Below are 17,222 nucleotides of genomic sequence, written 5' to 3' on the forward strand. Positions count from 1 at the left end.
GCATCAAAAGGGCTTCTCTGGGAATTACATCTCTGAACTTTTTACTGTCCCAACTGGATTGTTTTAAACAGAGTTTTGGTGACATTGGGTTTCTACTAATTGTAACCATAGCAACACTGATCTTGGTCAGATCTGAGCAAATTCCTTATATGGGTGAGAAACTAAAAATGAAATGACGATTTCCCAGTCACTTCTGTGATCATTGAATTTCCTTTGAAGTTGGCTGCTCCCCATTTTGCTAGGGCATATTTAATCATCTTACAGGGATGAATTCAGAGATATCAGAAGACTGCATCCTTCTGCTGTGTGATCACAGTCTCCAAATAATGGAACTAGACAAACTTCCAGCAGTGTTTCTTGCCTGATAGTGGATTCCCCAAATTGATGATCTGGTATGCAACTTATTTTTCATACAAACCTTTTGCTATTACTATGGCTGCAGGGATATAATAGTGAATAAGAGAAAGAAAAAAATCAATATCCTTTGCCAAATTATCAGGGGAAAAAGATGTCTACTGTACTTAGCCCTTCTGCAGAAAATAAATACACATTTATTTTCTAATATCTTTTTTTCCCAATACCCCAAAGTCTCGGCACAAATAAATAACAAAAACACAGATTACATTTTCCCAGAAGAAAAGGTACCTTACCTGAGAGGGTGGTCCTGCTATGGTCTCACTCAGGGCAGGTATTGCTTTATAAGTCAACTTAATGGGCTGGTGCTGCTGATACATTCTTCCAGTTATGCCGGCAGCAATCAGTATGAAAGTACAGTACCTTAAAACTAAACATTAGACCCGCCCATTTGGATTGCAGAAGAGAAATATGGATCCCACCCCATTTTCTCCTACTTCAGTAGACAGGAAAACCTGCTAAATAATAGCTTGTTGCCTTGAGGTGTGAGGTTGTGAAAGATAGTTCTGTCTGGTTTTTTTCTTCCTTTTCTGTATTATGGAGAAATATAGGTAGGCACTTTGGAAGGATCCTTATTAACTAAATAAACCCCGTCACATCTTGCATTTATGCTTTTGTCATTAGATTTGTGGAAACCAAATTTATGAATAATTCTTCGATTTCCTTATGTGTGTTTAGTTCTTTCTCTCCTCTGCATTTGTATCTCACCCAATGCCATATATATCCTTGTGATTGAAGAGATGCTTATAGCACAAAATGTTTTATGACTGTCAAGTGTAATTTGAGAGAAATCGTTTCTCTACTAATCTCAACTGAAAGAAAATTACTTGCCTGGGAGGACATTCCATCATGTTCCCTCATTTGCACTTGAAAGAGGAAATTAAAGCCAAGTTAGATAAGAATAAGAACACTATTATTAATAAATAATGGTGAAACCTGGAAATGTTATATGCAAGTTCTAAAAAGCAAAATAAAATCATTGACAAACTTGTTGACTATGTTGCATTTACCTTTATGTAAATGCTTTTTATTGATTTTTTTAATGTTATGAATTCATTCTGTTGGATTCACATAACATGTATAATAGAACTTCAGTATAAAAACATTAAAGACCATAAAGGTGGTCCTTAACTTACAACCAGTTGCTTTGCAACTCTTTGAAGGTACAACAGACTGCCCATACACTACTTATGACCCAGTTTTGAAGCTACAGCCGCTGCAGCACCCCTGCAGTCATTCACTCTTTTGACCAACTGCAGGTATGCTGCAGCGTCCCTATGCCTATCTCCCTCCCCATCCCACCCCACCAAGTCTCTGCAAGCCTTGGACCTCCTCCCCAGAGCTTTCCACAGCACTGCGCAGACTGTATTGGAGAAGCAGAATGGATCCCTTCGTTGCTGGGGCACAAGGCCATATCACAGAAGCAGCCACTGTTTCAATGTGGCCACAAGGAATTGTGATTGTGCAGAAATGGTGGTTACATGACTCAGGGAAGGTCAGAGTGATATGCCCTCCTTCCCCAACATGAAGCCAGGAGCTCCAGAGATCTTTAAGTATGTGATGGATAATGGGTAGTAGGTAAGTGGCCCAAGTTCTGCAGGAACCTGGTGTAAGAGAAGAAGGTTTGTGGGGATCCTGTTTAGGGAGGGGAACAGGTTTTAAGGGCTGTGGGGGAGCCTGAGGGGTGGGAAACAGAGCACAGGGAAGTTTTAGGGGGTGGGGGGGTTGCCTTGGGAAGTCCAGGGCAGGCAGACCTGGTTCTTTGCTGGGCCTCCCCCTAGTCCTGAGGCATCCCATGCTCTGTTTAATGACCCACAGGGTTATTTAATGACTGGATCAGGAAGACCAGGGGGCAAAGTCTGGTAGTGGGCAGACTCCATTGAGGACTACCTGTAGTATGCCAGCTGCAAAGTAATAAACTATTAAATAATAGTAACTATACTATTGAAGTCATCTAACAGCTGATCTGGGATAATGAAATCAACTGCATGGAAGCTACACTATGAAAAGGTAAGCCATCTCTAAACAAACCTGCTGATCTATCTAACTTATCTCGCCTGGTTTCCATTTGGTCACATGCAAACGAACTGAACTGTGAAAAGGGGAAATGCAGTGCTTTGCAGAACAAAGAGTAAAGCCAACAACCTGTTTTGTGACTAAAACTTTGTCACTGCCCTGATGAAAAACAGGTTTGTTTGATATGAGTAATTTTAAATGCTTCTTCACATCACCTATGGGAAAACCATGGCATAAATCAGTTCTTGGTGTTGACCACATGTGAATTCCTTAAAAAATAAAATAAAATAGTAATAACATTATGGTAATATCTTTAAGGGAGTGTCAAAATAGGCAAGATCGTAAACACAGCATTGCAACCCAATCTCCACCTTTTTCTACTTTTATCAACATCATACAGGTGTACAAATTGGTGGGCCTTGGACTGAGGCACGTGCCCAAAATCCTGCCTCTTTTAAAGCTTCCCAGAGGGTGTCATGGATTGTATTGATGGCCTCAAAGGGAATATGGGAAAAAAACATGTCAGGAACTACTTATAGTGCCTTATGTTCTATCTCTAAAGTTAGAAGTAGTATGAAGGGTCCTTGGTGCTCTCTGAGCTTGGTTGTTTTCTTGCAGACATTTCATTACCCAGACTGGGTAACATCATCAGAACCAGCACTGGACTAGGACTGGCACTGATGATGTCACATAGTTTGTGTGATGAAACATCAGATTAATATGGAGGATAGACTGTTACCCAAGCAGCAGATCCCCCCTCTCCACATCGCTAAAATAGTCCAATGGAACGGCGAGGCCGATACGATTAGTTCCAGCTGCATTGCAGGAGTTACCAGAACGTGATTGTACACAGTCACGAAAATAGCGCAGTCCTGGAATGTGCTGGAATTTCTAGCATGTATACACTATTCAAACAGCGACATCTACACTGGCTTGGGCATATCAGGAGAATGGCTGATGGTCGGATTCCGAAAGATATCCTGTATGGAGAACTAGTGCAGGGAAAGAGCCCCAGAGGGAGACCAGAGTTGCAATATAAGGATATCTGCAAGAGGAATCTAAAGGCCTTGGGAATGGACATTAACAGCTGGGAAACCTTGACCTCTGATCACTCAGCTTGGAGGCTAAAGATGTAGCATGACCTTCTCCAATTCAAAGAGACACTTGTTCGGCAGGCTGAGGCAAAGAGGCAGTCCCGGAACCAGTGAAATCTGGGGGCTAGACAGGGGACAGATTGTATCTGCCGTCAGTGTGGAAGGGACTGCCACTCTCGAATTGGCCTTTTTAGCCACACCAGATGCTGCTTTAGGACCTCTTTCCAGAGCACGATGCCATAGTCTCTCGAGACTGAAGGATGCCAATAGAAGAAACATCAGCAAGAAAACAAACAAACTCAGACAGCAGCAAGGGCCCCTCATTTCAACTCTGAGCTACAAATATTCTCCTTTATTGGTAGAAGTAATATGCCTATGAATAACAGATACTAAGAAATAACAGTAGGAGTGGACAATTTTTCCCCAGCCCCGTACGTATGTTTCCTAGAAGCCTTGACTGACCATTCTGCAAAAGAAAGTATTGGATTTGATAAGACTGTATTTTTAACAGGGTTGCCATATTTGCACTCACAATGATTTGTGTTTCTTTCCTGTCATCTTTGGTGTCATATATAATTCTCTAATGTCATATTGCAACACTGGACTAAATTGTGAAAGATTGAAATGACTGCACCCACGTGAAAACAATTTATCAAAGGGAGAGGTTTGAGATACTAGACAAGATTCAAAACACGTAAATTAATTACTGCTTATGGTGTTTCCCATTATAACCGGAAGTATTTTACAAACAAAAAACTCTTCAAAAATGAAAACTTGTATTTAGACACAGTAATTGGAGCTCCTTCCACCTTTATAGACAGTAGTACAAATTAATAAATACGCTATAGTAGCTGCGCATGATGTTCAATTATATCCTGCCTATCAAGGCAAATTCCTGTGAAATTACCTGAGCTGTGCAAACATAGCATCTCAAAATTATCCACCCTATTTTCAGTCAAGAAAGCAGCGAGTGGCATTTTGAAAGGAAGAAAAAAGAAACCAAATAGTGACTTTTCCCCTTGAAAACGTAACATTGTCCTTTAATTATTACACGTGATATAGCCTGTCCTTATGTTGCCTTCCCACAGTTTTCCTTGGAAATGTGTGAACGATCTAGCACACTTGATCAAACTGAGTTTGGGGGTAATGTAATAACATCGAAGGACAATGTTAACAAAACTATTTTTCAGAAAAGAGACCAAAAAATCCCCAAAGCCTCAAATCAATCCCACCCTACTACAGGATTTTCCCCTGTGTCTTTTATCTAAGTCTCATAATTTGAATTCATTTGACATTTCCAGAATGATGCTTTCCTACCCTGAATCTTTTCTTCTTTCACAATACCTTAATTATCTAACCCAATATTTAAGATTAAACGAGGTCGCTTTTCTTCTTCTGTTAAGAACTGGCAGTTCTTGCTCCTCTTGCCATGCAACTTTTAAAGTTTATTTTTACACTGGTATAAAGTAGTTACATTAATCCCCCTACCTCTTTTGCTCATGTTGCTTAGATGATGCGAAACTCTTTGGAGGCCCAAGGGCCCAATTCCCTCTTAAAATATAGCTTCCAATTGCAACATATTTTCTGCTTAGTTTATTTATTGAGAACAGTGGAAAAAGAGTAATGTTATCGTATTATTTTTATCTTTCATAGATTTTAAAAAAAAATATTTGTAAACTGGCCAGAGAATATTGGCTATTAGAAATACATAATATGCATATTATATTTATTACCTAATAAATTAGAGATATAATAACTTGTAGTCACATCAATAAGCATCCAAATAATAATATCAAGAATAATAAGGGTCAAACATACACATGAAGGAAGCAAAGAATACAGTTGTGCATCATATCACTTAAGGCACATTTTGTTCAACATCTCGAGCATCAAGAAATGATTGTTCAATGAATATTCCTAGGAAGACTTTCTGTAATTCAGATGCTATTATACAGATCAAATGCTCCTGAGATCTACTAATATAATGTCATAATGAAAATGTATTATGGTCTTAATATATTGTAAAATGACATAGCCATTGATGATAAATTAATCCACAGAAATTGCAATAGCTGGTTCAGCAGTCTTCCAGTTGTATTTGAAAAGATGTCTATTTTGTTTGATGCTTTTTTCTCTCTATTGCTCTTTGTAAAGCTTGAAGAATTGAGTTTTGGTTGTTCTGAATGTTGTAACTAGATAAGTCTATTAACTTATCAAAATTCTCCTCAGTGTATTGAAAGTTTTGTACTCCATATGGAGAAAGAAGACTAGTTACATCAACTTCACCTTGCTTCAATTCAGTGGGACCACGTTTCATACCTGCAAAACACCATTTAACACTAAATATATTATTTGCTCAAAATCTACACAACAAAATCTGTATCTTTTTATTAGTGCTACTATCCCAGTGGTGGGATTCAGCCAGTTCTCACTAGTTCAGCAGAACCGGTAGCTAATTTTTTTGTTGCCCAGGCCCAGAAAGGACTTCCATAAGTGGAATCCACACAGAGAACTGGTTGTTCACATATTTGAATCCCACCACTGTGCTATCCCTATTACAGAACCAAGTTAATATCATTTTATGATTGTCTGTCACAAGAGTTGATCTGATTATAAACCAGGCATGTCAAACTGCCACCCTGTGGGCCGGATGCATCATACTAAAACCGCACCCACCCCATTGCCGGCAATGAGGAAAAAGTCGCAATACGTCGTGTGACATCACATGACATCACAAGTTTGACATGCCTGATCTAAACCTTCTGCTGCTGAATTACATCAGGGAGGGGAACCTGCTGCTTTCTGAATTACAGCTTCCACCTATTTCAACATTAGCCATCATAAATCACAAAAATAATGCACTCATTAATTCCAAACAGGAGTTATACCTGAGTTGAATTTTGAAATGACTCAAGCACAACAATTTTTCCCTTCCATTGACTTATGTAGCAATTTTACACTATTACGTATTTATTACATTGATACTCTGCTTTGGTTAAGAAAGCAGAATGAGAAACATGAAATCTTAGATAGTTCCCCAATTGGATGCTGGCTTAGTTCATATAATTTTAATTTCTGTAATGTTCTCTGCCTACTTCTTTTGTCATTAATAAATTGAGTGTGTAAACATTCTCTTATGAGGTTATAGATTTTGAAGGACTTTCCTTTTTTACATATAATGCAATTTATATCTACTTAGAATAAATCTATTAAATTAATTAGGATGTGAAGTGGAAAGTGTACATATGTGGAAAGGTCTTCTTAAGGATCCTACAGACAGATCTGAGATAAGTAAAAACTTGCTAACAGAAAAAAACGTACACTACCCAGAACACAATATGGGAGAGAGTGTTCTGGTACTCTTCCACTCTGCCTTGTTTTCCACATGGCATTAAAGAGATAAAAATATATAAATATCCTTAACACTGATCCATGTTTTCAGTCTTTCACAGTTAGGGAACCAAGGAGATGATGTATCCACTGGAATAGAATAATGTTGGCTCCATTATCAATCCATTATAGCAGAATGGCAGGGTTGTTGAGGCCTTTGCTGAGAAGGAATCCTGCAGACATTCAGCTGTCGAGTTACAAAAGCATGTATTTCCCTAAGTTCAGCTTTTGCATCATTAGGGTGCTAGTCTATCTCACAAACAAAAGAGAACTTCCATTCTTCATAACTTCCTGTTTGTTGTGGGATGGAGTAGCACACTAACGATGCAAAGGCTGAAGACTCCAAAACAAGTCACAATGAATGCTGGAGATGAAGGAAAGACATGCACTTCTAAGGCATGATAATGCCCATAATATTAGATCTATTTAACATAAGAAAGCTTAACTTTGTGGGAGGAGGGGAGGGAAGGTGGCAGTCTTTGAATGTTGTGCTAGGGATTGCATTCAGGAAATAGAAAAAGCTAGGAGAAAAATATGGGACAAATCCTTAGTTTAATGTAATTTCTCCCAATGTCTTTAACAATTTCCCTCCATTGTCATATTAAGCAGTACAATTTGGGGACAAATTTCCCAGGGATCCTTTGGACCAAACCCAGAATTGTAGGTTCATATATGTCCCTGGGACTCCAGACTATATATCACTGACTTAATATAATTTAAATAGTTTGATATCTTCTTGACTACCCCAAGACTGTACAACTGACTAGCATTGAAGAAGCTTCTTGGATGAGAACCAAAGCATCTTCAAGGAAAAACAAATCTAGCTGCCTTTTGAAAAAGCATCTTTGGGACAACTATTAAGATATTTTTTTAAATAAGAGTCATCTAAATATAGAAAATGAAGGGTAACTCAGGTGGAGGATTATGAGTAATGATGATAGGTTTGTATAAACTTGCAAACAAGTGTAGTAGATGGTTTAGTTCACCAAATGATGAATGTTCACCTGTGAAAAAAAAGGTTAGCTCTGTTAAGGAAACAAGGAACTTACCTGGTGCTTTGTATTTCCTGAAGGTATCATTTATTAGTGGGAAAAAAACCACAATAGGTGCATTGGAATCTGTAGCATCTTCAAAAACATAGCACTCCTTCAGATTCTTTTCCATACTCAGATCTATTTTGGGGAAAGGAATCCCTTGCTTTGCAAAGTATCTGGAAGCTTCATATAAAGGCTAGATTATCACAGGACAAAGCAAATATTAGCAATAATAAGAATAATAAGTTGCAGTAATGATAGTCAGATTTTGTTCTTGACTGAGGCAGCTTTTTTCTTGATCTTTTGCTCCAATTCATTTCTACCTATGAAATCAAGGGAAGGGGTCGGAGATGACTAAGTTGAGCCCAAGAGAGGGGTCAAGTGCATCATCAGTGTGGAGTCCCTTTTGCGCCCACAATAGATCTAAGTCCAGCCATCCTTAAATTCCATTGACTCTTATCTACAGCTAATTTGTCTTGACCATTAGTAGTACAGATTCTTGTTTAGAGATAGCATGGAATAAACCTGTACAGGTAGTCCTTGACTTAGATCACAATTGAGCCCCAAATTTAGGTTGTTAAGTGAGTTTTGCCCCATTTTACGACCTTTCTTGCCGCAGTTCTTAAGTGAATCACTGCAATTGATAAGTTAGTGACCTGTTTGTTAAGTGAATCTGGCTTCCCCATTGACTTTTTTTTTAATCCCATTTATATCCCGCCCTTCTCCGAAGACTCAGGGCGGCTTACAATCTAAGAAGCACAAATCAATGTGCTTAGCAATAGCTAAGCTGACTTTCTGACTTTGCTTGTCAGAAGGTCATAAAAGGTGAACACATGACCTTGGGACAGAGCAATGGTCATAAATATGAACAAGTTGTCAAACAACTGAACTTTGATCACATGATGACGGGGATGCTGCAAAGGTATAACTGTGTAAAACAGTCATAAGTCACTTTTTTCAGTGCTGTTGTAACTTGGAACGGTCACTAAATGAACTGTTGTTTGTTGAGGACTACCTGTATTTATTTGAACAACCCTGGTTCCCGATTTCTTGCACTTGTCAGAAGATTTTATTTGTTGTTAGCTGTGAAGTCGTGTCCGACCCATCACGACCCCATGGACAACGTTCCTCCAGGCCTTCCTGTCCTCTACCATCTTCTGGAGTCCATGCCTACTGCTTCAGTAGACTCCATCCAGCCACCTCATTCTCTGTCGTCCCCTTCTTCTATTGCCCTCAACCTTTCCCAGCATTAGGCTCTTCTCCAGTGGGTCCTTCCTTCTCATTAGGTGGCCAAAGTATTTGAGTTTCAACTTCAGAATCTGGCCTTCTAAAGAGCAGTCAGGGTTGATCTCCTCTAGGACTGAAGATTAGAAGATTTTATAGGGATCTATTAGTTAAGGATGATCTCTCTTGGCACACAATTCAACTTATCTGTGCACAAAGAATGTGGCTGGGTAAATCAACATCCACTGAGCCTGTATAATGGTATATGAGATGGCCTTGGGAGATATGGCAACAAGACACAACCGAGGAAACAGTTGGCTAAAAGGTAGCTTAGCCTACAGCAGGAATGTGGGAAGAGCAAGTGGCTCAGAAGAGGTCCTCCTAGTTTTGGAGCTGGAAAGGGAATGAGGAAAAGAAGTATTTTAAAGGCTTGCAAGATTGATGTTAGCTTCACGACATAGACCAGACAAGAAATAAGATCAGAAGAGCTAATTCTACTTTATTGTAAGCTAATCCTGTTATTGCAATTAACAGACTCTTGTCTATGTCTGCATCTTGTCTATATGATTCCCACATACCATTAAAGCCTATCCGTGAAAATTATCTGTGTCTTGATTTAGACTGGATTCTGAATTTGCTCCTTACAATGTTCAGTTTGCTTTTCATACATTGAAGTCATGCATGGGAGAACTTCATTGGCCCCTTTAGGCAAAAATGGAAGAATGTTTCTTTTCTTGGGATGTTTAGGCTTGATATCTACCCAGAAGTAGATTATTGTTCCTGAATAACCTGAATCTTGTAATCAGAACTGATCAGTACTGGCTGTGGGTAGATGGAGTCTCAGGATTTCTTGCATTTAAGATATACTTAAGTATAGGGTGGCACTGGTACAACTTCCTATAATTTCCCAACTTTGTGTGCTCCATGCAGTGCCTTCAAGCCATAATAGCTTCCCAAGAGACTTTGATCTTTTCACTGGATTTGACAATGCCTTGTATTTTGCTCCCTTAAAATTGACCATCAATAAAGAATAGAATAGAATAGAATAGAATAGAATAGAATAGAATAGAATAGAATAGAATAGAATAGAATAGAATAGGATAGGATAGGATAGGATAGGATAGGATAGGATAGGATAGGATAGGATAGGATAGGATAGGATAGGATAGGATAGAATAGGATAGAATAGAATAGAATAGAATAGAATAGAATAGAATAGAATAGAATAGAATAGAATAGAATAGAATAGAATAGAATAGAACAGAATAGAATAGAATAGAATAACAGAGTTGGAAGTGACCTTGGAGGTCTTCCCCCTGTAAAAAGCTATATATTTGGAACTTGCACTATACACTGGGATTAGCTATTGACATCAACAGTAAACGTCCCTGCTAATTTGAACTCTAGACTGTTAATCACTTTACCAAAATCTTTGGCTAGACAGACTGAGGAAAGAAGATATGGAGGTAAGGGCAAAGCCTCTTCTACCCAGTTTTGTGATCTCCACAAATAATCTCCAAGACTTTTAAAGAAGGTTTTCTTGTTGCCAGTACTACAATAACAGTGTTTATTATGAGTGAAAATGCAGTTGTGTATGTTTGTCCCCAGAGGGAATGGCATCATTATTTTAAGCCCATTTAATGCTAGAATTCTCATACCAAACAAAAACACATGTATAGACATGCACAACTCTGAATTCTCAGAGTTCTTTTCTGTAGAATCCTGTAAATGTAAGACACAAACTAATTCAACAAAAACACACTTAATTGTAAATCATCTCACTGCTGTTTGTGAGCCTGTAGAATAATTCAAATGTATAATGACATCCACTTTTCTCTCTGGCTTCATCAGTGGTGCGTAACTGGTATCTATAAAGGCAGCTGTATCCACAAGGCTCAGATATTCCAATGGAGTCATTAGCTGGTTAGGAAAAGTGTCCAGTACAGTATCTGAAAGGCAAGCATTTTCATTAGCAGCTCATAGCTTCAAAAAGTAGTTTGCTGCATCTTGATTTAAGTGTGTGTGTTTGTGTGTGTGTGTATTCAACTTCACCACATTCATATCACATTTCCGCATTCATAAACCATATCTTGTGAAGTATGGAATGTTAGTTGAAACAGCTTATTATCCATTTATATCTGATCCAAAGGAAACCTGTCTCTATAACTAAATGTTCTTTTGAAGGCACCTGTTGCCCTGAAAATTGCCAGTGTGGAACAAGAATGAGGTAGCAACTGAGGACCATCTAGTATGAAACAAGGAAGTAATTGATTCACTGCTGGTATATTTGCTTTAATAAATGAAAGAACAGAAGAGAAAGAAAAAGATTGAAAAAAGGGGGTAGGGGAACTAAAAACAGAAAATAAAGAGAACAACAAAACACACGCTTCATGGAGTCTATTTTTTGCACCCATCATTAAACCTTGACTACATGAGCTGTATTTCCATAATATTGAGAGATCGGCAGCACATAAAGTGAATACATCTCAGGAATTCAGATTTAAACTATATTCATATTTGTAATACCATATTAATAAATACATGGAAATTAAACAAAAATGGGCAAAAGCAGACAAATCAATATCGCCCACATTATACTTTCAACATAATAAAGTTAACTACCAATTTTTAAAAACATTCCCTGTGGTATACGATAAATGTGAAAAAGAATATTTTGTTAAATTATTCTCCATCTAGAACTATACTTTCATACTCCTTAGAAATCTTACCCATTGGTATGTGATATTCTTCAGTTCTTGCAAATACCCTTAGCAATATTATTTTATTGTTTATTTAATATATTGTGGAATTAGAATTATCCAAATCACATTCCAGTAACATATCTGAGCCAGATTGTGAACTTATTCGACTCTTTGTTACTTTGGAATTCAAATGCTTCATTTTAGTTGCTAAGTTCACATATTGTGCAAAGCTATTAATGTAGTTCATTTGGCTTGAAGAATCCAACCATTGTAGTTTATTTGACAATTGCTATTTTCAGGGGAGAGATATGTCCAATTTTAGACAGTTTAGTAACTATATTTTAACATAAACACTTGCATTTTTAAAAAAAATCAAGTCAACCATCACGTTAATGAACAAACTGATACAAATTTTCTTAGCGTTTACCATGTACCTTTCCATATATAAAAATGTTTATTCTCTAGATATCCATTATTTAATTGGAATCCATTTAAGAAATTGTAGACCTCTGAGGTTAATACACGCTCTGTTAAGACTTCACGAATTATCTTCATAATCTTATGTCTAGGCGTGACCAGATAAGTTTTCACTGCTTCAGCTACTGGTGGGAGAGGTGGTTTTTCCTCTGAAGAACAGAAGATACATGGGTTAGTTTAGAGGAGCAAGGACTAAGAGGAAAAGATAGACTAATGTATATTGCAAAATTTTCATCATTGATTATATCACTTCAAAGTGTACCAAAAGCCAAGCCCCATAGAACATTTATTATATGCATTTCTGTATATTAAAAATGTTTTGAATTGGTTTCCATTTTCTTCTAAACACTCTTGTTGCTTGACTTTTGAACAATTCTGAATTCAGTAGCAGTTTCTGTGAAAAAAAGAGTAAAACATATTGTGATTGGCCTATGGATCTCAACTTTTGGTATACCCTATATGAGAGGGGAGAGGGAGGGAAGAAGGGAGAGATTGTGTGCCTGTATGTGTGTATGTATATTCATATATACACATATACTGTATACATATAAATATACATAATTAATATAATAGGTAGGCTATTCTCTGACTGTGTGTGGAATAAAACTCCTGCAGTTGTCCACATGGTTGGTGAATGAAGCTTTTTTGGGTGTAATCAGGCATGATACAGAGCTGGCTAGTTGATATTAGACTTGTATAATTATATTTATTGTACTGATTGATAAATACAGTAGACAATTTTGTGTTTCTCTGTATGTGGCTTTTGCCATCTTCAAGTCAGCATTGGACTCAAGCTCAAGATCCTTTCTATGGGAAAAACTAAGGGGACTGGACATCAACTAAGGGGACTGGACATCATGATGCTATTGTTCCTAATCCATGAATTGTATCAAGACACTATTCTTGTGAATCAAAGTAAGATTCAATCTACAAGAGTCTAATTTCAGACAATCTCTGTGCACAGTAGAGTCAGGCATGGATGCTCTCTCTCTCTCTCTCTTTTATGGGTCAACCAACTAATTAGCAAAAGAACTTTTGATCCAAACTTCCATCTGCTTGGAATAACAGAAATGCATGTTCTACTTCTGCTTTATGCAGATGACATAGCCATCATTTCAAGGACCCCCATTGGTTTTTGGTGCACACTCAAAAGCCTTGTGTGCTACTGCAATGAACATCACCTTGTTCTAAACTTCCAGAAGACCAAAATAATGGTCTTTGCTAAAAAAAAATATTCAGTAAGCTTCACTAAGCAATAGAAGGGCAAAGCTTGAGCAGGTGAGACTTTTCAAATATTTAGATTGCCTTTTAAAACTCAAATTCCTGTACATGGAACTCACACGTCAACATAGAGGATGCACAGACTCAAAAAAAAATCCTTCTTCAGCTGTCTTAAGATTCTTCTGCACAAGAGGTGGAGAACATATCCCTTACACTTCTCAAATTATTCACAGCCAAATCACTGGCTCATTTGTTCCATGTTTCACATCTAGGCTCCTTTCTAAACAATACATAGAGGGAAACTATCCAAACTAAGTTTATAGGAATGGTGTTCCAAGTTCCAAAATGCATATCTAATGCAATTCTGAGATTAGAATCTGGTCAGATGAAGAAGGAGGTTACAGCATGTTTATTAATCTTTAATTGCTAGCTTAAATCCATTATTTTTCATTTGTCATTATTTGTCATTATTCTATAGTAGTGTTTCTCAATCTCTGGTCTTTTTCATTACATTTTAAAATTAACTTTTTTACAATAGTATAGCTGCTTTGAATTCACTTAATGGAAATCTACACCCAGGATTTTATCACTAGAATTGATACTCAGGACTAGAAAGTTATTGTATAAACTAAATAATTAAAATCCATAATCAAATTTAAAGTGAGTAGTATTTTACTAACCTATTTGCTTTATTTTGTCTTGGATATGGCTGTACCAAAAACTATCTTCTGAACTCTCAATTCCATGCCAGGCATCCAAGAGGTTGTAGGAAAACACATTACTCCACATACCTAAAGAAAGATCAAGAGTTAGTAAGATATTCTATTATAGTTCTGAACTGTATACATCAAGGGTCCCCAACTCCTGGTCCGTGGACCAGCACCAGGCTGCGACATGCCAGAAACCAGTCAATGCAAACAAGCAAAGCCCCATCTGCAGGATGCAGGCAGTACATGAAACCATGTCCCCTCTGGTCCGCAGAAAAATCTCTCTCTGCACAACTGGTCCCTGGTGCTCAAAAGGTTGGTGACCTCTGGTATACATCAAAAGGTCTGTTTTCCAAATAGTTCTAATTGAATGTTAAGACTGCAGTCTTGTGGCTCTCATGAAAATGTCTCGCTCTCTAAGGCGGACAGAGCAAACTTCCACCTCAGATCCCCAAACATCCATAAGAATGTTGCCCCCCCTGGTCCCCAGAGAGGCAATTTTGAATGATTTTTAACAATTTAAACATCAGCTGTTGGAGGTCTGTGAAACAATTCGTATTGTTGAATAAGAAGATTTATTTACTTTGATTTATTTATCAAATTTAGAAACTGCCCATCTTCCTCACAAATAATTATTAAAACATAAAAAACATACATGCATATATATTAAAAAATTGTATTGGAATTGTTCAGCAATAAAACATAGACTTTTTAGAGGAAAGGTCTCAGCACTAGTTCACTGTATATCTTTTTGAAAAAAATGGAACTACATTAGTGCTTGTGCAAAGCAGGAATGAAGCCAAAATCAGAGGTTTGCGGGATCTCAGACATTCATATCAATTAAAGTATAAGCTTCCATAAAATAGAATGTAACTACCATTGGACATTAGTAATATATTATTCTGATTTAAGAGGAATCAAAGAATTTTTTCAAGAGATTTGGGAGCCAATAAAAATGTCTCAGCCTTTTTCTCATGGTAGTTTTCAAGAACAGCCTGATCATCCATTTAGTTGATTTTAGTAATGAACTAAAAATGTTGTGCCTTTGAGTCATTACTGGCTCCCGGCAAATCCCTTGGAGAAGTCTCTTCAGTTTTTTTGGCAAAAGAAAATGGTGGTTTGCCATTGCCTCTTTCCTAGAGATGAGAGAGAGTGGCTGACCCCGGGTCACCCAGTTGGCTTCGTGCCAAAACTCACAGTCTCGTGGATTCTAACCTGGTGTCTTAACCATTACATCAGCCTGACTTTCTGAACTGAAAGTATCCAACAGCATACATACAGTAGTAATTAAAATATTGATAATGCTAAAACCATTGTGGAACTGCCCAGAGCAGCATAACCCATATTAATAATCAGAGCAATAGAAGAAATATGTTCCTCTGCGTGAATCTTCAGTATTGTTGGTTCATGAAGTCAATTTTTAAATCTTCAGCAAAATCAAAAATTTTAAGGAGAAAGTTTAAAAAAAACAGAACAGCTCTAAACTAGAGAATCTTTTAGATGCTTTCATAGCAGGGCCTCAGGCTCTTTCATACCTCAGTGTGGGTGTGTCTTTAAAGGAGGACAATTGCTTCACAGAAACAGAGATGACGGGGAATTTCTTTTACTATGTACAAGTCTATTTACAGGCATTGGGGGGAAAACGGTAGTTTCCAAACTTTTCAATTTCTGTTAATTTCTTTCTCCCAGCGCTATTCACTAGCAGCCACCTGCTCCACAATATTTTAATGAGTAGCCCTGGCTTTATCCCTTGGTACACAGGCTTTCAAAAAAGATACATTATTTTTAAGGAAGAGATTTGTTAATGGAACAACACACACACACACATACCCCACATACACTGCCATTGTTTTTCCTATCTGATCAAAAGAATTTACAAATAAGGTGAGGAAATTTTACTCAAGAATAAGGGGAATATATGCTTTGATAAAGGATATAAAAGGGAAATAACTGGGTGAGTTTTAAGCAGTACATTTTGATAACATTTATGTTTATACCACTGTACTAATGTTCTTTTATTTATGCTCATGCTGAGTACAATGGTCTCTGACTGAAACGATGATGGAGTGGGCTTTTCCACAATGCAGCCTTTAGCTGCTTGTTGCCCTGGCATAACAGAATAACAGAATAATAGAGTTGGAGGGGCCTTGGAGGTCTTCTAGTCCAACTCCCAGCTCAGGCAGGAAATCCTATAACACTTCAGGCAAACCGCAACTTCTGGATGCAAACCATTCCACTGATTAATTGGTGATTAATAGATTGATCCCCTTTTCTTTGTGGCAGCTCTTTAGATATTGGAACACTGCTATCATGTCACTCCTAGTCTTTCTTTTCATTAAACTGGACATACCCAATTTCTGCAACTGTTCTTCATGTGTTTTAGCCTCCACTCTCCTAAACATTTTTATTAGTCTTCTCTGCACTCTTTCTAGATCTGCCGGAAATAAAGTTGGCTTAAGAAATCCCTTTCTGGTTTTAAACCCCTTCCTTCATTTTGGTCACTGTGCTGGCCTGGTCTTTTGTCCAGAGCATATTTACCAGAGTTCCTGATTGGAGGATTTTCCTGCTTCCTTACTTTCTCTGAATTAATAAAAGTGGAGGAAAGAGAAAATTTCAGTTTTTACCATTTTTTTCCTATCACTTAGGCTTGAATGGGAAAGTAGCAGAATTCTTGTCAATTTCATCTGAAACCAAGGTGAATTTTTAAAAAGTGCACTGTCATAGGTCCATCAATGAACCTGGCAGAAGGAAAAGGACAGGGAAGAAAGTCCAGATTTTACTGTTTGCTGCTGAATTTGTAAAAAAAAAAGGCCATTGTTATGTACTGGGCTCTTGAAGAATACCATGTGGGTTGCTGGAGCAGCTAACGGCTCTCCAGCAACCCAGACTACAAGTCTCCTGTGCTGCAATTGGCTATCTCCAGGTGGCAATGGTTGGTTCAAA

General features: G+C 37.7%; 2 protein-coding genes across 3 annotated transcripts in view; both read right to left on the reverse strand.

Moving 5' to 3' along the window:
* The window catches only part of LOC308678498 (cytosolic phospholipase A2 epsilon-like), a gene marked incomplete at its 5' end in the record, with an annotated part of 45,362 nt that extends 44,628 nt beyond the window's left edge, over nucleotides 1-734 (reverse strand). The window contains one exon of the mRNA XM_081345712.1: nucleotides 651-734. Coding sequence (XP_081201838.1) covers nucleotides 651-734 — 84 coding nt within the window. The remainder of the gene's footprint in view (nucleotides 1-650) is intronic.
* Nucleotides 735-5,139: 4,405 nt separating this feature from the next.
* Nucleotides 5,140-17,222, reverse strand: part of LOC308678516 (cytosolic phospholipase A2 epsilon-like) — a 28,507-nt gene continuing 16,424 nt past the window's right edge. For both annotated transcript variants that reach the window (XM_081345735.1, XM_081345734.1), the window contains 5 exons: nucleotides 14,253-14,363; nucleotides 12,309-12,500; nucleotides 10,955-11,121; nucleotides 7,964-8,144; nucleotides 5,140-5,843 (listed from right to left, as the gene is read on the reverse strand). In XM_081345735.1, the coding sequence (XP_081201861.1) occupies nucleotides 5,635-5,843; nucleotides 7,964-8,144; nucleotides 10,955-11,121; nucleotides 12,309-12,500; nucleotides 14,253-14,363 (860 nt within the window). In that variant the 3' untranslated portion in view covers nucleotides 5,140-5,634. The remainder of the gene's footprint in view (nucleotides 5,844-7,963; nucleotides 8,145-10,954; nucleotides 11,122-12,308; nucleotides 12,501-14,252; nucleotides 14,364-17,222) is intronic.

The sequence above is a fragment of the Vipera berus genome (assembly GCF_964194415.1).
Source record: "Vipera berus genome assembly, chromosome: 1".
Taxonomy (NCBI): Eukaryota; Metazoa; Chordata; class Lepidosauria; order Squamata; family Viperidae; genus Vipera; species Vipera berus.